Source organism: Xenopus laevis, chromosome 6L, assembly GCF_017654675.1.
Source record: "Xenopus laevis strain J_2021 chromosome 6L, Xenopus_laevis_v10.1, whole genome shotgun sequence".
NCBI classification, from domain to species: Eukaryota; Metazoa; Chordata; class Amphibia; order Anura; family Pipidae; genus Xenopus; species Xenopus laevis.
This window is the reverse complement of record NC_054381.1, coordinates 36,401,126-36,427,408: the sequence shown is the minus strand read 5'-3', so window position 1 is coordinate 36,427,408 and position 26,283 is coordinate 36,401,126. Positions and strand designations below refer to the sequence as shown.

Genomic DNA, 26,283 nt, shown 5'->3' with positions numbered 1-26,283 from the left:
AAAAGAAAATGAATGTAATAGACATGTATATCTTGCACACACATGTAGCTGTCTTAATTGATGCATTTTGCACACACGTCACAATATGTACATTTATATGTCGTGTGTATGTTTGCATGCATGTTAGTTTAATTCTCTTTCTCTTGGCATATACAAACAGAATAGATAGGGAAACCGACAGCCAGACACTTGAGATTCATTGTCTTACCAAAGTTGTAAGCACTTCATAATGCTTTGATATTATTTTGATTATCTGTGAACAAGCTATGAGGCATCTTCAAACTTTTGCCTTGTCTGCAATATGCCATTACTTTGAATATTTGTTTTATACATACCCATATGTACACAGGCTTAGCAAGGGCTGTTTAGCCATTTCCCCGGTGCTGGTAGGTTTTTAAAGGTTTATCACACTTGACCATGAATGACCAGAGACTAATGAAAATAGTTCATTAGGATTAAAGAACATTAACAAGCAATATATTCTTACTAGTATTTAACAATGTTCTAGAGATTCAGGAAACCCATGACTATATATTTTTGTCTAAATGTAGACAAATATAAAGGCATGGAAACATGGCCACTGGACTTTGGTTTTGAGGTACTGGTCTTGACCAGAGATATATACGGTGGAACATATGGACGTTCCTATGGATCCGGCCGATCTAACCTCGCCTTGTTCTGGGTTGTTGAGTGACTCCATGTATATGAAACCAAGGCTCACCAGCACTTATTTGGGATGACAAGCTGTAGGGAGGACTTACCACAGCATAATGATTCTAAAGAAACTGACCTTTTTGTGCACAGGCACAAGATCTATTTTGTGCGGAGATTGTAATTCACGCATTACGGCAGCTGGCAGAAAACATTCCACACCAAAATTCAATATAAATGTTGAAAAAATATGTTCAATTTGAATAAGATGGTTGTGCTAAAAAGAACTGCTTCCTGGCAGAGTTGGCGTGAATTCTTCCAAGTCTTTAGATATTGCCTAGGTTCTCCGCATACTAGGAGGAGCCTGTTCAAACAGCAGCAAAGACCCAACTAAAGCTGTACAAATCCTAGGAACCTTGTCTCCAGAACTAGAATGGCTAAATTTACCATGCTATGTAATTGCTTTAGTTATGCTTTCCTACTTAATGCAAATTTCCACCCACCTGTCCTTGTCCCTCATTGTGCTTAGAAAGGTCAGGTGTCAGTGTAGTGCTCCAGTAATTCTAGTGAGCTTACTTTCTCTTCCTTCAGTGAAAAAAGTCATAAAACCTTATGTGCTTGAAATTTATTTATTTATCTCTACTCTAAAGGGAATATTATTGCTTGGCCAACAACTTGACCTGGTTATTAGAGCCAACATAATAGATACAAAAAATGTGCTCTCTTGGCTTGGTTAATTTAGTGGGGACAAAATACCTGTTTTTGTGCTGTCTATTTAAATCTAAGCATCCAGATAATGTTTGGAAAGTGCTTGTCTTTAATTTTTTATGCCAGTCTCCCTCCTTCCTTTCTTGCTCTCTTAAGTGTTTTTTTCCCTCTCTGAATTTTAAGTCGTTGACCATTGCATCTCCAGTATTTAATCCTTCTGTAGACCCTTGAATATTTTTTTGGCTCTTTATGAATAAATGATTACCTACTATCATTATGGAATAGAAGGCGATTCAACATTGTGTGTCACTAAATGGAACTGTACATTACACTTAAGATGATGCAGCATAGTCCATTCACATTAAAGATTTTTTTTTTTACAATATGCAAGCAAAAAATATATGCAGCAGGCAGCAGGCTGGAGCCATGTTCAGTGAATTTAATTTAATTAGCGTTGATCATGACTCCAGATGATGGTGATTTGATAAGGAATAATTTAGTACTTAACAGGCTTTTACACGCACCAACTCCATGTGGTAAGGTAAAGCAAATTGCAGAAATTTAATGTGCTGCCTTTTCTTGTGCAAGTACCAGTGAGATGGAAGAGTGCCTTTTAACAGAAGTAATGGGCAGGAAGATAAACTGTCATTTTAAGCAGTGTGCATGCGTAATCCTCATGTAAAAAAAAAAAAAAAAAAAAAATGTATTTACAAAAGGGTGGGTGTTTATTCATCTTGGAAGAATTAAAATTAAAGAGAAAATATTACTAATTATAGGAAAGTATTTCCTACTAGAATACCCATGTTTATCTAAATATGAGTTTGTATTTTGGCATTCGAGTGACTGTCAAACTCCCCCCCCCCCCCCGCCTTCCTTGAGCAAATGGCTTTAAACACAGTTGTATGGTGTGTTGTGCTACTGCGTATGATACACATGGGAATACTGACCACAGGAAATGAAATTATTTAATAGTTTTCTTGCTGTCCAGTGGCCAGCCTGCCAAAATTGACTAACTGTATAGAAATGATGTATAACATAATTAATATTGAATAGAGTACATGCTAAAAGAAGTTTGTCATTTAGCCAAGACTTCCTTTGGCATGTACTGGTCAGACACTGAGGCTTTTAGTAAATCGGTTTGTTGGATGTGCAGGCATGTGTGCAACCGTTAAAAGGATTGGAGTGAACAATCGCTACCCAGACACCCTGAAGCCCCTAATGCATAGTGGATGGTTCTGCCACCTGGATCTTGGCATTTACCCCACCATATGCGTCTTCATGCTGTGGCAGATGTCTTTGTAATCGAAGGGAATCCGAGCAGGAAATGAACCGTGACATCAGCCTTCTTTCTGGCCTTTCAACAGCTACAGGATGATTGCTGGTGTTTGTACATGGAAGCTTGGGCAGGCAGGGAAAATTGCATTATGCGCCCCATTTTATTAAGTTCCCATGCATGCACATCTAGTACCGTATTTCCTAAAACTATTTTAAGTTTACCAACGACCATCAAGAGGCAGTGCAAACACATGCCCTCCCAACTAACTAGCTGAGGAATGCTTGGTATTCTAGCTTTGCCTCTGAGTTGGACTTTAGCAGAAGAATATAATTGAATGCCATGAGTGCCATCCCTGTTGGACAGTACTGAAATATGTTAGGTGCTATAGAAATAAAGAATAATAGCCTGAAGAACAAGATTGCTCGATCCTTACAATGTGTTCAGTACCTTGTGGCATCCACTGATGGGACCGGGTTTCTTACTATTCAGACGTTAAACACGTGGATTTAAGGAACCCGGTTATCTAAAGGTGGCCATACACGATAAGTGGTCGCCAAACGAGCAGATCTTAACCTGATATGCCCACTAACGGGTGAATCCAAATCAATTTATAATACTACAAATGGGTTCCGACGGGTCGCAGGACTACATCAACTAGCCGATGTGCTCCTGGATCGATATCTGCCCGATTTTTGGCCTGATATCGATCGGGAGGACCTGTCGGGAGCCCAGATAAGCTGCCAAATCGGTCTAAAGGACTGATATCGACCGCTTTAATCTGCCCGTGTATTTCCACCTTAAAAGTCAACCCATACAATTTATGGACATGGGCTCTAAGTCGAATGATTGTTTACTTGAGAATGAGCTGCTCAACTTATATCCGGCATGTTAGAAGGAACCTGATTATCTAAAGGCCAACCCATGGTTTTTCCATATTTTGCCAATTTTATAGCCCTTTATGAATGGGTCTGTTTAGGCAAAACATTTATGGGTCTGTGTAGGCAAAACATTTAATTTTATCTGTATTTGGTCCATGTAATACAATTTTAAATATTGGTCTGTAAGTCGTCCAATTGAGAAAAAATAGTTTGCATATATTTAGCATGTGTTATTTGTATAAACTATAAAGTATTTGCTGTAATCTAAAAAGTTTTTTTTTTTTCTCTTTTAGTGGCTTTTCATTGTGTGCCATTAAAAATCAAGAAGGAACCACACAGCCCCAGCTCTGAACTGAACACTGCTTGCAGTCAAGAACAGCCATTCAAGTTCAGCTATGGGGAAAAGTGCCTGTACAATGTCAGGTAATGGCAACTAGCATAACCCTGCCAAAAAATTAAATATGGGAAGCTTGTAAGCAAGCTTTGATTATAAATAAATGTGGATTACAATTGTATTGTTGAATTGAAATGCATTACATACAAGTTTTATATTTTGGCCCTCAGCTCTTTTGGCTGGTTAAGGCTTCTGGGAGCCACAAAATTGTTGCAAACACCAAATGCAAAACTGCAATATCATGGCAAATTTTTTAATTCTTTTGGAAGCTAATTTAATGGTATCTTCAGCCATGTTTGAGAAGAAGAGTCCATTCAGACTTCACCAGACGAATAGATATGAAAGATTTTTAATCTTCAAGTGGGACTGGCCTTGGTCTGATGGCATAGGGGTGGCTTTTATGAATTTGAGAAGCACCTTATGTTTCTTGCCCCCATCGATTTTCACTGAGAACCAAAGTACTGCTGTCTCTCTGTCCCAAAATACACACTGTTTTCATGATCCCATTGAAATCATGAAAGCTGTCGTTTGTTTGGGTGCTTCTGTGACAGCTAAAATAAACTGGTAGAAAAAACACCCCATGTGCCACAGCCCTTGCAGTATCAAACCCATGTCCATTCACTTTCAGGATAATCATTTTTTTTTTTTTTTTTATGGTCTGTCTATTGCGTAGTCATTACTTTCCTTAACCTCCCAGACATCCTAACGGTAAAGAGCACTGAGTAATTAAACTTTACAGTTAAAGAACTCTTCTGTATACAGCCTGCAAAGTAACTTCTCAGATTTACTGATTACAAGTATTTGTAGTGGGCCATTTTGAAAGCAATGCAATTTTTATTTTAGTGATGCTTTAAGTGCTTGGTTTTGGCTCCATTATTGCTACTTTGAATTTTTAATACAGAGAATTCAGAAATAAAGAGCACCTAAGTGGCTGTACAAAGCCATAGATACAGTGAAGAACATGCTAGCATACTGCTGAAATAAATGGAATTGTGGTAAGCAAAAGTTTAGGACTCACCACTTTAGCAAATGATTGAATAATCAGCCGGGTTGGTTTAGAAGTGGGGGGGTTGGGACAAAACATGCTTTCCAACCCTAAATAATTATATAAAGTAGTATTCTTCAATTAATTGCTCTTCAGCGGATTCTGGGAGTCATTCTTCTTGCATTTATTCCACTATACCTGCTGTGCCACATTATTTTCCCAAAGGATAGAAGCCCCACTTCTTTTTTTGTAACTTAGATTTTTATTGGTTTTACAAAAGTCACATGAAACATTGTAACATTACACTTCTGTAGAGCAGCATATACAATGGATACAGATAAAGGTACAGACAAGCAAATAACTGAAACCAGGAGAGAAACCCAGTTCACCACAGCAGTCGTCAGAATGAATAGATGTACGTTAAGTCAAAATAGAACCGGTACTCTGTTTCCGGGACAGACTGTACTAGTGTACCAAATCACCTTCACTAAGTAAAAGTATAGAACGGCACACCAAGCCGCTCACGCCTAGCTAATAGATGGGGGGTGGATTCCTTGGGTCCCATTGGCAACGAAATCTCTCAAATCCCATATGGCCCAAATATTAGTGAACCAATCCATAGTGTTAGATAGCATTGCAATACCTGCTTCAAAGGTTCTGTTTGCATTAATTCTAGTAACTATCTCAGATAGAGTCGGTGGCATAGAGTTCTTCCAGTGCGAAGATATGGCTAGGCGGGTCGCAGTCAGAACTTGGAGAAGCCCCACTTCTACTATAGGCACCATCTCTCCCTACTATACCTGCTATAGGCACCATCTCTCCCTACTATACCTGCTATAGGCACCATCTCTCCCTACAATACCTGCTATCCCACAGCCACAGTCCCTTCCCAGAGACTATTATGCCACTCTTACTATAGACACCATCTCTCCCTACTATACCTGCTATACCACAGCAACAGTCCCTTCCCAGAGACTATTATCCCACTATTATTATAGGCACCATCTCTCCAAACTATACCGGATATCCCACAGCCACAGTTCCTTCCCAGAGGCCATTATCCCCATTGCTACTATATGCACCTTTTCTTCCTCCTATACCGGCCATGCTACAGTCCCTTCCTCGAGGCCATTATCCTCATAATATTTGTAACCCTGTCCGTTCAGTAGGTGATTGATTAGCTTTTATATATTTCATCTGTTATATATCATTTAAATTTTTACTCTGAGCTCTTGGGCAGTGTGCGCTGCACGGACCTCTCTTAAAGATAGCTCTGATAATCAGGAACAATATAACAGTTTAAGAATATTAATCCAAAGGACCCATCTGTGCACACTCAGCAGATGAATTCCCAATCACCATCTAAAGAGATTAAGACACCTTTCTAATTTACTCATCTTGTAGTTGCCAGTTTTATAATTTATGAAGCTCTTTTGGGGCCCTTGGCTTTTCGTTCCTTTAGATGAAAAATAATGCTTTTCAGCAGAGTGTTTTGAAAAAGCTTTTTAACCTTTGCTTTCTCTGCTGTAATGCATTTTTGTTTAGCATAGCTGAGACAGGCTTTTAAAGTGATTTACAATATGCTGTCCGTCGAGCAAAAGAATGCATTGTGACTTGTATGTGTACTCACTGCGAGGATCAGGTAACCTTTCTGTTGCGTAGTTTTGCTATGTTAATATATGTTTCCGTTATGAAGTATGAACTTGTTTACTGTGTTTACATTTGTCATCTTAATAAGGTTTGTTCTTTTGTGTTCTTCTAGTGCCTATGATCAGAAACCACAAGTTGGAATGAGGCCCTCAAACCCACCAACACCTTCAAGTACTCCTGTGTCCCCACTACATCATGCATCACCCAACCCTACACAGACTCCAAAACCAGACCGGATTTACCCAACGCATATTCCTCAATCTCAACCCATCTCTGATAACGGCTATTCCATGGACCATAGGTATATATATATATATATATATTTTACCATCATGTCAATACTCTTTTATATTGCGTCATACTGGATACACCAGCAGCTTACATCCCTTTCACCCCCCCAATTAAACCTGTAGGCGTGCCATGAATTGGGAAGGTGGGTGGGGACAACCTAACATAACAGTATCCCTTTAACTTCATGCAAGCAAAAATATGTCTATTTAATATGAGTTTCAGATTATACAATTTAGTGCATTGGTTACTTTGTATTAGCTAAGCCTCCTTATCTCTTTCGCACTGTTTATTAATACAGTTACAGGCATGCCAAGCAGAAAGGTAGTAAATATTAATGAACCTTTCAGATAAAGGGTAATTGATCTGATCTTGTCCTATGGGACACACTCTAATATTGAACTTATCTAAAATCCCTACCATAAAGCAAGACTGTTTTGATTTAATATAAAGAAAATAAGTTACATGAGTACTATGCAAACACAATTATAATGTTGCAAAACTATTCACATCTACTGTTTTATATTAATCCCCATAGAAAGTGTTTTTTTCAGTTTTAAGGTCTTGCTTTACACAGAACATTCCTTTTTTTTTTTGTAGATTTCTGTTTGTTTATGCATGTATGTAGGAGCTGCCATTATGTTTGCTTCTTCACTGTTATGTTGCCTTTAAGTATTGAAATCTAAAATAACCTGTATAATTTAAAATAAGACCCATAGTTTAAAATCAGAGGTTTTGTGCTGATTGAAGTATAGTTCTCTAGTATGTTAGAATAATGCAAATCAATAGATATATTAAGCTGAACTTAACATGTTTAGAAGGCATCACATTGTATTGTAAAACAAGTCCGTCTGGAGGGGGTCAGATATTTATTCTTTGTGTTTTTATCCCCAGATTCTTACAGATGTATGGAAATTAAACTACTTTGCTTTCACTTTTGCATTGCAAATATATTGTACTGCAGCTTAAATGTAACTACTCTGTTACATTGGTTTTAAATCAACGCTGGTACACAATTTACACAGTCAGCACCCTCACCTCCAAACAACTTTAGTATGATGCACGTCCAACGGTTTCCAGCCTCAATCCGTTCATCAATTCAAATTGCAGTAATAGACAGCACCAATCATCGATTTGTTATCTTTAAAAAGCCTTTATTGGGACATCGGCTCTGACCCCAAACACCCGGCAACGTTTCAGACCTTCCACGGTCTTTTCTCAAGCCACCAGGCTTGAGAAAAGACCGTGGAAGGTCTGAAACGTTGCCGGGTGTTTGGGGTCAGAGCCGATGTCCCAATAAAGGCTTTTTAAAGATAACAAATCGATGATTGGTGCTGTCTATTACTGCAATTTAAATCAACGCTGGTATGCAAGTAGATAAAATATCTGTCACTTGTAGCAGACATGCTTTACGGATACATATGATTTAAGTCGGGTTTTTAATTTTCATTTCTTAGTGGCACAGAATAGCAAGATACTGTAGTAATTGCTGCCAGAACATCCCTGAATTGGCACTTACCACCTCTGTGCTGTTGTTTTAATTTGTTTAAATGACCAGTATATTAAGTTGTTCAATCCCTGCTCTGTAAAGTTTACAGTTTAATTGTTTCTACTACAGAACGGAAGAACACACGCCATTATATAAGCCTCTGCTTTGTTCTGCTACTTGTCCTTCTTGTTGCACACAAGCAGTTCTGCACTAGATACAGACATTTTACATTAAAATGTTATTTGGGGCAGCTTGTGGTCTTTTGTCTTGACAAAATGATTGCCTTTTCTCGCTTGGAGACCATTCTTGGTAATTAGCATCATTAACACACAAAAACCTTCCTTTGTGCTCTTTTAAAGCACTTTTTTGTTAGTTTGTAGTAAAATATAGGAGACAATAGCCCTGTAATTATAAAAAGCCCATTAGTCACAAGTATTCCAGGTATCTGAATCTTATGGAATAAATGGAAGCTTTGCTGTCCAACTGTTTCCAAAAAGGACGTCACCTGATGGGTGATTTCAGTTTGCCATAGCAGACAAAATGGGACAGTAGTTTGAAATCCCTCATGTAATTTATTATCCCATGCAGATAAAATATACTATATCTCAAGGGAATATTCCCTTATAACTATAACTTTCCTTGCCATTATTTTAGATATACTGATAGTATTGGATGTTACATGTGACCCGTTATCAGTTATTCTTTCTGCTCTCCCAATTTATAACCCTTGTGTGGAATGGGGACAAGAACATTGAAGGAATTATATATATGATCCAAATTAAGTCTCCACAACTAGAGATTATTTTACTATAGATTCCTTACATATAAACAAACGGCTTGCTCAGCTTCAGTAGTTTTGTTTGTAGTATTCCTTGCTTTTTAAGCTCATGGCTCATGTGGTGTATCCCCCACTGGTGTTTTTCAGTTGGCAAAAGAAACACCCAGCCAGTCGCTTGTTTTAATGGAGACCAGTTACAGGTAGTTTCCATCAAAGTAAATGGTTCAAGAGCTTCTCGGCTACAAAGAGTAGGCCAAGTGTGTTATGAACCTTAATGGCACTTAGCTAATTGAGCCTGTTGGGGATTGTAGATGGTTGCCATCTTCAGCATCACCTGATGCAGGAACAGGAACTTTAGAAGTGTTGCTTATATGGAATAAAACCTTGCTTAGAAGACTTTATGTTAATTATAATTTTTTGTAAATGTTTATTAAAACCAATTGTTGTTTACAGGTACTGCTAAAAGTTTCATTTTAAGTTGAACTGAACTTCCTATTTAACAATAACAAACAATTGAACTAAAGCATCTATTTTGCATAACAGGTTTCGCCGACAGCTCTCCGAGCCGTGCAATTCTTTCCCACCGCTGCCTGCAATGCCAAGGGAAGGGCGCCCCATGTATCAGCGGCAGATGTCTGAGCCAAGCATTCAGTTTCCTCCACAAGGATTTAAACAGGAGTACCATGATCCTGTTTATGAACACAACAATATGGTTGGAAATGCGCCCAACCAAGCCTACCCACCACCTCTTATGATTAAGCAGGAACCTAGAGATTTTGCTTATGACTCAGGTAATTATTCCTATATCATTCTTCATACAGGTTAATGTAATTGTTTGAAAAGAGATGGGGCATTGTTTACTTGAGGTGGGATAACATTATAGGGGCGAACTGCCCTTGTGGAAAGCCTACTGTGTCTTGCTGTGTTTGCTTGAACTGAAAAAAAAAAACCATAATTGATTTACATTAAGGCAGAGATTGTTTAAGCTCGCTATCAAAGGTTCAAAATTAGATTTGGCCTATTCTCATTAAGGTTACAGATTTAAGAACATTCTCCCTTTTCAATAATTCACTGGAAATAAGCATTAAGATCTCATGACTTTCATGCTGGGTTTCTACCTGTATTTTAGTTTGGAAACAACTGCCCATTTGACTCGGTTTGGAAACAACTGCCCATTTGTTTGGAAACAAACTTCCCATGTGTCCCATGGGTTATGTAAGAAGGTAAAATGTTGCCCCTGTCCAAAATCCAATAGCATCTACTTAACCTCCCCATATAATGTAGTGTGGAACTGAATTATTTTTTGAATAATATCTTATTTGCTATGAAAAATAAAAAATAAGGTTGGTATGATTTATATTGAGAGCTGTCCTACTATCCCCTCTTCTAGATAAACAATTTACCCAGTAGAAATTAGTGCAAACATGTGTATACTCCATGTGCTATTGTGCCCTCTCATAGCTTTAGAACAATAAATTGCCTAGTATTTGAGATAGTTGGACACAAATATTACTCTTAGACTAATGAACTTGAAATTACTAAACTTCAATCCTTATAATAAACTATAAGCAAATATTAATACTGTCAACAAATATGAATCACTAGAAGAGAGATTATTCAATTCATAAGATTAAGGGAAAATAGTTTGTTTGGAGTAAATAATGAATCTGTTTAATTTCGTTATCCGTCTTCCAACCGAAATTCATGCAAGTTTAATGTGTGGGCATCAGAGAGTGTATTTTTCTTGGCCACAACATCTCCATTTAAGAGAGTGCAATCATGCATCCCAAAAAACTCTTGTCAACAACTGTGGTTAGTGAGGGTTCTATTTTCTCTGTTTGCCATCTGTCCTTAAGAAAGATTTATTACGATTAGCCCAGAGTAGGTTATTATATGTTCATACACATTAACCATTCGCATAGCCTCCACATGGGTGTAATGAAGGGACTGGTGTGCTTGAAATGTTTGTGTCAGAAGCGAAGGGGTCTTGATCATGCAAGTTGTGTAGTGGGTTTTTTTTTTGTTTTTTTTTTAATCAAATTATACATACAGTAAAATATTAGCACAGATCTTTAATCTAGCAGTCTTGTGTCCTGTTGTGTATTTATAGAGGTAATTTATGTACAGAGGGTTCCTAGTACTGCAACAGCTATCTTCCCAACTTTGCCTATTCTTGTACTGAAAGTAGAGCTTCAGGGAATTTTTTTTAAATTCTTCCTAGTTACGCTATTGCAAGTAACTAAGGTGTTCAATGAATTCATTTTAGTATATGGGTTTCTTGTTCATTTTCTGCACAATTTCCCATGATCCATGTGATACAGGTGCTATTGACATTGCTAATAGGAAATTTAGTGGAAAATAATGAACCCAATTAGTCAATGTGATAAAGCACGTCTTAAAACCTAGATTTTCTTGACTTCATATATTAAGTGATCAAATACCACTGCTTAACATTTAGAAGTATAAATTACAACAACTTATTTGTGGTTCGTGTATTATAAATATGTATTTTATAGGTCATTGATGACTTTTGTGTGTTTTTATATATATATATATATATATTTGTGAGGCATTTCCTTCTAATATTTTTGAAAACCTTTGCAAAAGTATCTTTGATAACCCTGCAACAACTTCAAAGCACGGTAAACAATACTCCATTGATTTTGGTATCTGCTTGTACTACGGGGGATATTGATTATTTGTTACTTTCTTTTGTCTCTATAAACTGCAAGGATTTTTTTTTTATAATTCTGTGAAAATGGTATGTGGTCTTGGTTTTTAAGGCTTTTATTATTAAGTTTGTGAATATTGGACACGGTTGCAGTGTTTACATTGTCTAGCTAGCCATGCCTTTGATTTTATAGCACATGATATAACAAATCTATTTAGAGGGTAGAAAATGCTGAAGGAGGAAAATAAGTGCTTAGAATGCATAGGTGTATATACTTTATAATTACGATTAAACTTAATATATATAGCATAACATTCATAAACATCATCCCTATTGACAGTTACCGTAAGTGCAATTGTCTAGTTATTTGATTTGAGAGTTGGGAGCACAGTCTGGATTTACTCCTTATGCATTAACAAAGGTCAGATGAACACAAGATACATTTTAAATCTGTAATGGATGTCTGAAGACTGCCTTAAACCAATCATGTAAGCCTTGCTTGTGACTGATTGCTCCCCGGGGGCTGGCTCATGTAAGCTTTGCTTTTACATGAATGGAATCCGTATAGCTGGAAGTTTCATTCATAAAACTAAGGGAAAGGGGGGAAAAACGGAGCAGTTCAATATTATAAGAGCTGGAAGGTTTAGTGTTCCATCAGCTGCTCTGCATGCCAGATAACTCGGAGCAGTGATTAATGCACTTCAGCTGTGCCAATACGTTATATGACTCTGTTTTATGGCCTCAGTGTGTTCCTAATGTATAGTGAATGAGAAGGCTTCATTCTGAACTGGAAGATAAACAGGAACTGGTTGGTCTGAATTCCATTCAAATGTCATTGTGTTCACAATCTGTTTGAACAGCTTTCAGACTGGAAAGGGTTTGCTGGTGGAGCACATTTTTAAAGGGAAATAATCACAAAGGAAATTTGGCCAGTGCACATTGTTTGGAATACGCTGAATGTTTCAGGGAAAGAAAAAACTTTCAGATGTGTCGAGACCGGATCTTTTGTAGAATCCGATTGTTCATGTTTCCACTTCCTAAATATCCTTAGTTGTAAAACAAATTTTAAATGTATTTAACATGTCCAGTACAAGACTAGAACAGAGCCATATGCCAGTTGTGCTCAGAGTTTTGTCATTTCATCAGGAACAGAAAGTTGCAGCATGACTTGTTTCATGGGTATTGTTCAATACAGATGCCAATGGGTACACATCCATAGCCTCAAACCGTGTCCAGAAAATGAGGACTGGAAACCTTTTACTGTTTTTGGAATTGAAAAGATATAGCTTGGAAGCCAGTAACTGTTAAGGGATGCTGCTGAGACATGCAGTAACTTTTAAGGGATGCTGCTGAGACATGGAGACCTCAATTAAGGGGGTTATGACCTGACTCCTGGCGGCATGATCAGGCAAAAAGGTTGAAAGTTGAAGTATACAGGAATAGCTGTAGGGGTAGATGTTCAGTGTTGGTTGGAATATACAAGGTGCTTCAACTGTGCATTCCCATAGAAGAAGAAACCTTTAGTATGTATAGATTGGTGGGAAGGTCATAGGTGAGATGATCCATTCTATCTTGGGGACATCTATAGGAAGCCAGTTAACAAGCAGTGGTGGATCCCTCTAATAGTTCACCAGATGAGGTAGAAGCAAACATAATAGGGACGTTTAGGAGGTATAGACACACTTTTTTTCTGAGCATGTGGAAATGTCATTAATGGTCTGACATGTTTCAGACAGGAAATGGAAAGACCAGATGGTTCAGTAAGTTCATATCTGCCGGCATAGCCTACGTTTCTATGGAAGCTATATTTTACAGCAGACTAAGGTGCAAGTCCCCAGTGAAATAGGTTACATGCCAGTTATCTTTGTCATTTGGCTTCTTTACAAACTCAAAAGGTCCGATTGAATAAGAATAAAAGTCCACATAGGGCCTATTTTCCTATTTAATTTTCATGCCTTCTGGTTTCAAATCTAAACACAATACATAGAGCAGTGTAGGGTATAGTGTGCACAAAGCACTATGGATTCTTTTGCTAATAGAAGTGGACATGCCAATTTCTCCAAAGATAACATTCAATGTCATTAATCGTTTGGAAGTTCTGTGGTTATATGAAACTATGCCTACACAATTTAATATTTCAGAGGATGTAAAGGCAAACCCTATTCATATGCAGGTATAGGATCAGTAATCGCTGAAACCCGTTATCCAGACTGCTCTGAATTACAATCGACTACTTTTTATCCAAATAATGCAAATTTTGAAAAATTGTTCCTTTTTTTATTCTCTGTAATAATAAAACACTACTTTAATTGGTCCAACTAAGATATATTTAATTCTTATTAGAGGCAAAACCAGCCAATTGGGTTTATTTTATATTTAATTGATTTCCTAGTAGACTTTAGGTATGAAGTTCTAAATTCCGGAAAGATCTGTTATCCGGAAAACCCCAGGTCCGGGTCATTCTGGATAAAAGGTCCCATATCTGTAAAAATAATCATTTACTCGCAGGATCTCCTGTGACCCCATATGCATACTATATCCCAATTCTTTGATACACTATAAAGAATTTCAGAATTACCCATCACCCGCCACCCCTTTGTCAATTATCGACCAAACTAAAGTACATTAGAATACAAATGGAATAAAGTGGTGTGTGCAATTCTGTGCACTCACAATGTATTTAACCATATACCAGAAGAAGCTGTTGACTAAGTGGCTAGTGATGAAGGCAATTCACTGTAATTCATATTATATCAGATATGAAAGTGGAATGAAGATACTCTCTTGAAATTGCATTTACTTTGCTTTAGTCATGTCTTAATCATAAGGGAAGATCCAATTAGCCTACAATGTCTGCTAATTGTTTGCTTTGAAGTAATCCTGTTTAACCAGCGCAAATAGTTCTGTGTTTTGCATCAACATTTAGTACAGTTTGAAACTGTAAATGCTAAATTTCATTGATGTGACTTGTTATTAGATAAGGTAGAAATGGAAGCAGCAGGCAATTTAATTAGCTGCAATTTTTCTGGGCAAGTCATTACTTTGATGAACTTCAGAGCAATGTTTATGGATCCTAATTAACCATGTTAGTCATTTGATTGAATAATCACTTTGGAAATGTTTCTGCAATTTGATTAGGGCCTGACCCAATCTGATAGCCATAAATTAACGGGTAGATATTTTGAGTAACGGAGGGACATCGGGTAATTTACAAGGACTTTAATGTTCCACGCAGTGTCTTCAGAGATCAGAAGGTTGCTATTCTACAAATCTTTGAAATAGTTGCCATTATGTTTTACCCCCCCCCCCAAATTACCAGATTTGAGAGAGATTTATTCATTTTGTATATTTAGACAGTAACTATACAAATCTTAAAGGCAATAGTCACAATTTCAAGGAATTTTTACAGCTTCTTCAGGTCTGGTTTGAAGGAAATCAATTATAATTCAAGTTAACTGGTATCTTACTGGAAAAGATGGCAGATGTTGATGTTATTAATGGAAAATATAATGGCTATAGAAAGGCCAGTATTTTTGGTCCGAGGCAAAAGGTGCCACTAAACAGAATACAGTGAAATTCTCCGAGGTGATTTCCCAATAGTTAAGATGGGATATTCATGATTTGATATGTCCCTTTGACCCAGTACTTATAGAGGTAGCCTAGTTGGTCAATACAATTGCTGATCTAATCTTTGGTAGTTGTTCAGGCAGGCTACCCTGGTCACTATTCAACTGATCAATACACATTCCTTCCAATATGATCATTGAGTCAATTAATTGGCCAAAAATTTGGCTGGAAATTTAAACAATTCAAAGATTTATGCTTCGTTTTCTGCCATTAAAAAGTGTATACCATCAGCATAGTGTCCCTTTACTCTTCAAAATAAGGTTACTGTAAATAAGACAAATGTGACCATTTACATTAGGTACCTATTTATACATTGCACTAGATTTTCAACAAAAGTTCTTGTTTGGCATAAAAGAAGCTCTGTGGCTGCTTAGTTGTAGTACTTCATGTCAACTGCTAGTAAGTGCAAAAATCGAATGAATGGTATTAATCCTACCAAAGGAGAGTGCATTTCAGAAGATATTCACGAATGGGAATCACGGTTGCTTTAAAGGAAAAAAAAAAGGGTAAAAATGAAGTGCTAGTTAAAGTAAAGTGTGATTGTCAAAAGAGTTGACCTTTAGCAAGGTTGATTATACTGAAAGTTTGAGTTCAAGTGACTGTTAGATAAAATCAGTGCTCTTTATATCCTCGTTTCATTCTGCAGTGCCATGTACGTTTCTCTGAAAATGCCAACAATGTGTTGACAGGTTCCCTTTTGCTGCAAGTTATGTCCCTTTCTGTTACTCTTCTGTCTGCAGCCTGTCTCATTGATAACCTGCACACTTTCACTCCTTTTGATTAGCATTGTCTTCTTTTTCTTGTGCAGAAGTGCCTAGCTGCCATTCCATTTATATGAGGCAAGAAGCATTCCTGGCTCACCCCAATGGCACAGAAGGTATTTATAAGCAGCATCACCTTTTCGCTCTTTTTTATTTCTTTTTTTTCACTCTTTCACTCTCTTTTTTGTGTGGGCCCTTTTATTTATTTTTTTGGTTAAAATTACAAATATCTTCCATAAATATATCCTTTTTCTGTAATTACAGGTTGCATATATGAAAAGGGGCCTCGACAATTCTTTGATGACACTTGTGTTGTCCCTGAGAAATTTGAAGGTATATTTTTAGTATTTCTGTGTTAAACTTATTTCTCCATCAGATAGTGTCATGTTACTGTATTATTATAGGGGCGTACTAACTGATTATGGATTTACAAAGCAGTAAAAGCATTTTATGGCTTTTCTTCCTAAGTAAAGTCAATGCAGTCCATGTCCCAGACATTTCAGAATTTATTGCTTCTGTGCTACCAGAGGGCATTATATGTGGACTGTAAATGTGGTTATCCCATTAGAACAATCATGGCTTCTTTTGTTTAGCAAACCGTAAACAGAAATTTGCAGTTACATGATTAATAGCCAGAAACTCCATATATGTAAAGTCCATTTTAAGCAAATTCTATTTTCTTTCATTCCCTTATCTCTAATAATAAAACAATACCTTGTACTTGATCCTAACTAACCAGCAGGAATCCATATTGGTAGCAATGAAAAATATTTTAGCCTGATCATGTACGAAGCATAGAATGTCATGTAGTGAAAATAAAATTGCTTATCAATCCACTGGACCATACTGGAAAAAAATGTTGTCCTACAAGAAAAAGGAAGCATTTATGTTAAATGTGTAGTAGTTTCTTTTAATCAATAATTGGATCCAGCATCACCATGAGAAGTGATAGGCCCTATGTGTCCTTCGAACAGGAAGACTGAAGAAGGGTGACCAGTTATCAGAGCTGAAAGACGTGACTGCGTCTACAATACTGCCTTTTTATTTCATCATATGACTGACAGATGTCTTGGGGTCAGCGATAGGGTAAAGTTCGCAGATAATTGCCATGGCTGATCTGGATAATTAGGTAGGAAAAGAGTAGTCAGCACATTGATTCTCAGTTTTCTTTGGAGATGGTGCACGTTCTACAATGGCCACTTCCCATTGGCAAACTGTGTAGTAGAAGATTGAACAGCACCACCAACTCTTCAAATGGTTAAAAAGCCTTTATTTATGCTTTTGTTGGCATCACCGCAACGTTTCAGGCCATGGGGCCTTTTATCAATGGCCTGAAACGTTGCGGTGATGCCAACAAAAGCATAAATAAAGGCTTTTTAACCATTTGAAGAGTTGGTGGTGCTGTTCAATCTTCTACTGATCTGGATAATTAGCCATTTTGTTAAAACATGTTTGTACATTTAGGGATTGTAGAAATCTATTCTTAATACTGTTAACTGCTTATTGATAGTGTTACAGAAAAAACTGCATGTTACATCCAGGGCTCCATTATTTTGCAGTAGGGATGCACCGAATCCACTATTTTGAATTCGGCCGAATCCATCTTGGAAGATTCGTCCGAATACCGAACTGAATCCTAATTTGAATATGAAAATTAGGGGCGGGAAAGGAAAAATTGGAAAAAAAAATTGGTTTACGTCCTTGTTTTGTAACAAAAAGTCACGTGAAATCCTGCCCTCCCCACAATTTGCATATGCAAATTCGGGTTCGGCCAGGCACAATGATTCGGCCGAATCCTGCCGAAAAAGGCCGAATCCTGGATTTGGTGCATCCCTATTTTGCAGTCACCTTTGACCTGTGACTATGCAACGGTTGGAAGACCCTTGTTCTAAAGCTCAGTAGTGCTTAACTGCATCAGTGTAGTTGCCAACAGAAGCCAGCAATAAGTGTTTGCCGGACAACTACAAATTAACAGAAGAATAAAGCTATCTGTAGCATACAAGGGAAAGTTGTGCTCACCACTATTTTTTAAAACCATTAGGCGGGGGTGCAATGAGGCTGTGACCACAAGATACATATAGTCAAATACAAGAGTCCTCTGCACTCAACCCATTATCAATATATTTAAGACAGCGACATTTTGTGCATACTGCTACTAAAAAATGCCTTACCCTTTAAACAAAACAGGGATTGTTTGTCCATATATTGCAATATATTTAAGCTGGCCAACTACGTCAAAGTCATCCCATATCTGGCCAGTCCTATGCTCAATTTTATCTGATTCATTAAGAATTCTATTGCTTCATTATACATTTTACAAAGGGACTTGGTTTTACCTGCAACTTAACTTGCTGCTTTCAAAGTAAACCTCCATACTTGGCTGCCCTTTTATTAGACACCAGTGGGATCACCTGACTATAGTTGGGAAGGGTGGGAGCTACAACATGGAGCTGGTCACTGCTCCTGTATAAACTATAACAAACAAGGGAAAGTTGTGCTCACCACTATTTTTTAAACTCAACTATAGTCAGGTGATCCCACTGGTGTCTAATAAAAGGGCAGCCAAGTATGGAGGTTTACTTTGAAAGCAGCAAGTTAAGTTGCAGGTAAAACCAAGTCCCTTTGTAAAATGTATAATGAAGCAATAGAATTCTTAATGAATCAGATAAAATTGAGCATAGGACTGGCCAGATATGGGATGACTTTGACGTAGTTGGCCAGCTTAAATATATTGCAATATATGGACAAACAATCCCTGTTTTGTTTAAAGGGTAAGGCATTTTTTAGTAGCAGTATGCACAAAATGTCGCTGTCTTAAATATATTGATAATGGGTTGAGTGCAGAGGACTCTTGTATTTGACTATAGCTATCTGTAGCATGTTCCCCTCCACCTTTCATTAGACCACCCCAGCCTCACTGTCATATTTCATTTTTGGGATCAGTGATGACGTGGGTGTTCATATCACCTGTGCGTTGTACAGAATTTAGAAATGAGCATATGCAAGGCTTTTAAGTAGCAATAATGTGCATTTGTGAACCTTATGGAGGGGGGAGCTGAAGCTTAGGAGGTGCCGCCATTTCTGCAGTGGATCTGAAACAGCAGCAATGAGCATAATTGTGGCTGTATTAAGTATTTCTGTTCTATTTTGTAGAATTGGGATAATTTATTGAGCATTGAACATTTACTCCTCAGTTTATGTTGCAATTTAGATTTGGAATACATATGATCTGAGCTTTTTCCTGTAATTTGTGTCACCATACCATAATTCTGCTAAAAATAATTGAAACATGAAATAAACCCAGTAGGAATGTTTTGCCACCAATATGGATGGATTCAAGAAGCTTCATTATGATCAAATACAAGGTTCTGTTGTATTACATAGAGAAAAAAAAACAATAAAACTACAGTCCGTGTAAGGGTTCCAGATACAAGGGTTCCAGATCATAACCTGTGCAGATAAGTAAAATGTTAACTTTGGTGGGGACTGAAAAGGCATTTGAAATGTAACTGTTCTACAGACACTGAAAATGATTGATGTATGTACTGTATGCCCGTGACATTGGCCTGCAATATAATGTGAGCTGAGACAGTATTTTGCATCATTTAATGATGATCTGTTTTGTGTTGCAGGTGACATTAAACAAGAGCCAGGCTTGTACCGAGAAGGACCTACATATCAGAGAAGAGGCTCTCTGCAGCTCTGGCAGTTCCTAGTAGCACTTCTTGATGACCCAGCCAATTCCCACTTTATTGCATGGACAGGAAGGGGCATGGAGTTTAAACTCATAGAGCCAGAGGAGGTGTGTAAATATATATATATTTTTTCAATGTCTGCTAAGATCTGCTCCATAAGCAAGAGCATTAGGCTTTTGTGGAGGAAAATTAATACTGGCTTCTGTAAAATATGATGATAAAAGCTTAACATCCATATCCAGCATGGGAAGGTGATTAATGTTACTTAATGGGCCTTTACATTAGAGGTGCTACTGTAGGAAATCTCAGGAAAAAGGTCATCAAGCTATTTGGCCGGCCTCCTATGTACATCCCCATCCTAATAAATTTATTTCACAGACATTTCAAGGAACCCAAAGGACAATGTGAGTCAAAGTATAACTGCAGTTGTGATAGGCTCTGAAGCACATTCAGAAACTGCTGTTAAACCCTCTATTGATTTGAGCTTTATAAGGGCATTATGCTAGCAAACCGCAGTGGTTAACACTGGGACAATGAAAGTTATAGAGTATGGAAACAACGTTTCTCCACCAAAAATTTGCTACGTATGACATATTCTAAGTCTTCCTGTGTTCATCATATCTGGATATTCATAGACTGATTTAGAAGGAAACAATCTGAAGATCCCAAAATTATCTAACTGTGGTCATGCATTTATCCCTGCTGTTTCCCTGAAGCGGCTCAGATAAAAATGACTGCACTGTATTTTGTTGCTTATCAGGGATATTTCTTTGTGGGTTATCAGCACCCGCTGCCATCTTGAGCTTAGGTACGTGTTATTGCAGGAGAGAGATTGTCAGTTACGGTTGTAAATGTAGTGCAAGCCAATATGTGCATGCCCAGGATTGCACACCTATATTTAGAAAAACTGAATGTGCAGAATATGGAATGCTATTGATTAATGACCTCCCCCAAGGTCAAAACCTCCATCATACTGGGATACATAGAAATCAATGGGCATTCTCCTTTAATAAGGACCCTGTCCAAAGCATTGAGAAGATCTTCCATTTTGCAGTTGTCCCATTCCTAAATGACTTTTTCACTTTACCATGTGCAGCACTTTTATCAGTCTATGTAAGGTATTGGTGGCTGAGCATATGTTCTATTTTTGATACCTGCCAACACACTGCTTGCACAAGATATATCCATTCATACATGGCTAAGAGGTTAACTACTGAGAGGGGGGTCCCATTGTATTTAATATTATTATTATTATTTTTTTGCTATAAGTGTTTTTAAATCCTTGGGTATTTTACTTTGGTGCTGTTCCTAATATTACACTGACTGTCAAAACTTGAGAACTAGATCTGATGTTCCAGATTCTAGACTACAATTTTTTTTTATTTCTAGGCCCCCAGAATAAACTGCTGTTGAAAAGTGCCTAATTGTTTGTTGTATCTAACCATTGAATGTTGGTATATTTACTTATATCATTTAATTTTTGTCCTTTCTCTACCAGGTGGCACGTCGCTGGGGTATTCAGAAAAACAGGCCAGCTATGAACTATGATAAACTAAGCCGTTCTCTGCGCTATTATTATGAGAAGGGAATAATGCAAAAGGTGAGCAGGGGTTAGATACAGACACATGGGTGTGGGGTGATAATTTACTTTTTTATATTAATCGTAGAAAACAGAAGCTGATTTCCTTTTGCAATATTCAACTAAAGGCAAATTAATATTCTTGTAATAGTGACCATATTCATGCGGTACCAAGGCTTTTGCTGTGAAAAGCAATTTCCATCTTCAATACAGTTGCAGCAAATGATTGGATACTGGCAAAACTCTTTTTTCTTAATATTCACTTATTAAACGATTCTAAGAGTTGCTACTTAATCAGAAGGTGTTTGACGATGTTGTGCCTCAGAGGTATCGACGTTGCAAGTTGTCAAAAGTATAATTGGGATCAAATTATATCTCATATTATGAATGTCAGTTCCTAGTGCAGCATAAATATTACTGTATGAAGTAAAGACTACTGAAGCCAAACTGCACTGCCTCTTTAGCTTTGTAGGAGCTGTACTGTACACCCACCATATGTCACTCAAAACATTTAACTGTTTAAAAGTCTTAGGGCTACTGCAGCTGGTTGTGATATTGCATCAATTAAAGGAGAAGGAATGTCATTTGCCACTTGGAGGTGCCAAATGTTAGGCACCCCCAAGTGAATCTATTTACTTACCTGAAACCCGGGCCGGTGCTCCCTATCAGCAGAAAACTGCACCGGCCCGGGGTTATTCCAGTGAGCACCATGGAGCGATCCTCTTCCGGTTTCTTTCTTCAAATTTACCGGGGCAGACGCATGCATGCGCAGTCGACTTTTTAATTAAAGTTCAGCTTTTCACTCTAATGTGCATGCACAGCCGTGAGAAGAAAGAAGCCGGAAGAGAAGCGATTCCGTGGTGCTTGCTGGAATAACCTCAAGCCAGTGCAGTTTTCTGCTGATAGGAGCACCAGCCCGGGGTTTCAGGTCACTTGGGGGTGCCTAAAATTTAGCACCGCCAAGTGTTAAAACAACATTCCTTCTCCTTTAAACTGTAACCCAGGAACATTCAATAGCCCTGCCACTCTGTAATTTGAGCACCGTAAATTTTACTATCCCATAGGTTAATGAGGTTAATCCAGCACCTACAGGGCCACAATTTGCACACCTACCTAATACATTACAGGTTAACAATGAAACGATTATGTATGATTTCAGGGACACAACACATTTCTGCTTTAAAGTTGTAAACAGCCCATCATCTCCTTGAGTCACAGTGTATGTTGTTGCGACTTTCTGCCGAACACGAAATCCTCCACACAAGATTTGGCTGAATCCTGAAGCACATCTAAAAACCTGATTTACATTTAAGAGAGAAAAAAAGCCTTTAGTTTTGAAGAAACGTTCTCAAACTTTTCCAGATCCTGAAACAAATTTAAAGGGGTTCTTCAGCTTTCAACACTTTTTTTTCAATCACTTTCTATTTTTGACCATTTTTCTAATATTGAAGTTTAAAGTTTTATGTTCCGGTCTCTGGTGTTTGTCTGGCAGCTCAGATTCCAGCTGCAGCTTAATTTCTGGTGAACAATTTGAAACTTTGGTATTTGGAATGTGAACAACCCCTTTTTAGGATTCAGTTTAGCATGCAGAAAAATGTCAGTGACCAAACTGCCCTGGAACTAAAATTAATGGGCCACAGAATCCGTTGCCAGAATTGCATTACTTTTTCTTAACTTATCCACATAGTAGCACCTAGAGGTCAATAACTTGTTTGCCTTCTTTTTTTGCAAGGTCGCTGGAGAGAGATATGTCTACAAGTTTGTGTGTGACCCAGAAGCCCTCTTCTCCATGGCCTTCCCAGACAATCAGCGACCATTGCTGAAGACCGACATTGAGCGGCATGTAAACGAAGAGGACACAGTACCACTGTCTCATTTTGATGAAAACATGCCGTACATGCAGGATGGTGGCTATTGTAATACTCATCCATATAATGAAGGATACGTGTACTAAATGATAGTGACTGAAAATGATCAAGAGCATTTCACATTTTCTTCTTTGCAAGACCCGAGAAAGCAGAATATTTTTTTTTTCCAAGTAGTTCATAAATGGGCTTTACCTGTTGCATATCTCCTATGGTCTGCCATGGACAGCGCACTTTATTTGAGGGAAAGGGGATTAAAAATGTAAACTGTTATGTAACAGGATGAAAAAGATGGCTACATTATTATTGTGAGCTTGGGAAGGGAAATTAAGTTTTAGGTACTTCATTGCAAAGTCATTTTGTCAATTTTTTTCCCCTCTTTTAGGAGCTTATTATATGTTGTACATTTTTTTCTGGACATAAAGGGTACAGTTAATTTCTCTTGCCTGAGTAACTGCTTGAAATGAAACATGCTTTCCTTATGCCTGGCTTTTCCTTTTTCATCACCCATTTTAGACAAAACACAATTGAAAGATTTGGATTTTTTTTTTTTTTTTAGTTTTAATTTATTTTTGGAACTGTCCAATCTCTGCATTCAACAGAGCGGTTCCTACACCTGCGTCTGCACAGATAACCCCACAACGCTGAGATCAGTGTCTCTATGAGTGTAGGTTTGGAGCAGTACAATTCTAGTTCAAAGCAAGAAAATCTTCCTCGTACACATTGAGGATAAGAAGCAAATGGTGATTGGAAGAGAAAGATATTTCCTTTCATTACGCATAATGCATAAACTTGTTATCCAATCAATAGGAATTAACTGTACTCTGTCGCATATCTTATTATGCTGTTGTAGATACAGCAAGCACTCTTTGGAAAAATATCCAATACACTAAATAGGTACTTTAGTAATTTTTAGACACAGTACCCATTAATATGCATTTACGCCTTTTACTGCTGTGTTATGTTGATAACATATATAAATACTAGATGATGCTTCTGCTGCTGTCTTTTCTGTACTATCCTATTTGATGCTATATTTACTAAAGTCATTATATGCATTGCTGTAACTACAGGTAGCATTTCAGGACAAAATAGATGACTAATCATTTATTGCTTATAATATAGCTTAGCTGCGCTGCAATCCGCTTCTTCTTCTTGCATCAACAAATAGTAAGCCTCTGCTTGCTACGGGAATCTCAGTGGGATCTTTCTTTTTGTAACATTTGGTGGAACAGAGGCTTATTTACAAACTGTCATAATACAATGAAGCCACTGTACATCCTAGTAGTGCGGGCACTGATCTAATCAATCAAACTGTTTGGACACTACATGTAATGTGAGCAAATGTGTTTGGGAGACAAGTTCAAGGTTACATTTCTGGAGTTTGCTTTTGTTTTATTTTTAAGCGAGAGTCATGTACAGAAAGAAAATGTATTGAAATTTTATGGGCACCTTTTATAATTTTTGTTTTGTTCGAGACCTGATATATATATATAAAAAAAAAAAAAGAATTCATACAACGGAAATATTGATGCAGTCCTGTATAAAACAGCTCTACTTTGCTGACTTGATAAGAGAATGTACAGCATGTACAAAGGCTAATTCTAAGAATACACTTACAGTATTGGGATTTACAGCCTGCATGTTGATATATCTGGTGCAGGATTTGGTGCAAAAACGTAACTACATACATAATCATTCAATTAAAAAAAAAAAAAATGTATATAATGTTTTCATGTATTTCTATACAATTTGTAATATGCAATAATAGCAAGAACTAAATACCCTTTATGCGAATTTCTTTTATGGATACATGTAACTTAATGTCACACGTTTAATCTCCGCACTGCCAAAGTTTAATCAGTAAACCTATAATGCTTTATTTTATTATTTTTTTTAATTTTGAGTATGGAAGAGAAAAAAAAAACATGCAAGTTATTCCCAAAATATACACCAATGAGAAAGTGATGTATGTAAAACTGCTGGGATTGAGTACAAGAAAAGCATGTCCTTTAAAATCATGGTTTGAATACGGAGCATTTTATATTTTTGTTGCCGTTATTGTGAGCAGTTTAAAGAAAGCCACTTTTAACAGATGTCTCACCTCCCCATGGCTTGTTATTTAGGCTAGAAGCTTCTTACCTTTTGTTGATATCTTGTAAATCCTTTAATTTGCATGCCTCAGTGAGGTGAGATTTCTGGCAGTGACCTTAGATATCACATTCAGCCTAACACCTTGGCCCGAACTTAGCATATGAAAGGCAATTGGATTCAGTTTGGTTTATGACATTTGTCACGTCACAGAAAATATTGCAAATATTGTTTTCCCTAATAATGCGGAACAAAAAAATTGTCCCATAAATAGCAACATTTGTTCTTCTAAATCCTTGATGCTGCATTGAACCTCCTGTAATGGCAGCTTCCCTCACATCAGAATTGTTCAGCATTTATTAGCAAAATGCAACCCAACCTGTTCAATATAAAGGTCATTTTACATAAGGCCATGGTTTTTGGGAAAGTTCTGAAATATATATAATAAACCACTTTTTTTTTTGTTTTGTTTCTAAAATAGCTGAAGTATATCGCCAGTTTATCCGCTGTCTCATCTTTTAACCTATTAAACGTTTTGGTATTTTGAGGCACACATTTATACTTTTTGAAATTGTGTTATAACTTGTCTTAAAATGGAATAGAAATGATTATTGCTTATGGAAATGTCATGAATTCTTCAAAACAACTCTACAATTTGAAAAGGCTAAATTGTAGTATCAGATTTGGGCATTATTATGACATTTGATAGCACTCTTATAAAAGGATGTCTAGCCATTGGTTTCATAAGCTCCAAGCATCCCTTGACTGGAGTTACATGTTCTAGAAGTCCACAGACTGGGAGTTCCCCTTCTTATTATCATATATAACACACATGTGTACAGGTATAGGACCTGTTATCCAGAATGCTTGGCAACTGGGGTTTTCCGGATAATGGCT

At 37.3% G+C, this 26,283-nt stretch overlaps 1 protein-coding gene across 7 annotated transcripts in view; it reads left to right on the top strand.

The window, feature by feature from the left end:
- The window catches only part of etv4.L (ETS variant transcription factor 4 L homeolog), a 47,528-nt gene extending 21,591 nt beyond the window's left edge, over nt 1–25,937 (top strand). For 6 of the 7 annotated variants that reach the window (XM_018266390.2, XM_018266388.2, XM_018266387.2 and 3 more), the window contains 8 exons: nt 3,807–3,936; nt 6,655–6,843; nt 9,641–9,888; nt 16,204–16,272; nt 16,421–16,489; nt 19,789–19,958; nt 21,350–21,451; nt 23,163–25,937. In XM_018266390.2, coding sequence (XP_018121879.1) covers nt 3,807–3,936; nt 6,655–6,843; nt 9,641–9,888; nt 16,204–16,272; nt 16,421–16,489; nt 19,789–19,958; nt 21,350–21,451; nt 23,163–23,384 — 1,199 coding nt within the window. In that variant the 3' untranslated portion in view covers nt 23,385–25,937. 7 annotated transcript variants of the gene reach the window in all.
- Nucleotides 25,938–26,283: the final 346 nt, after the last annotated feature.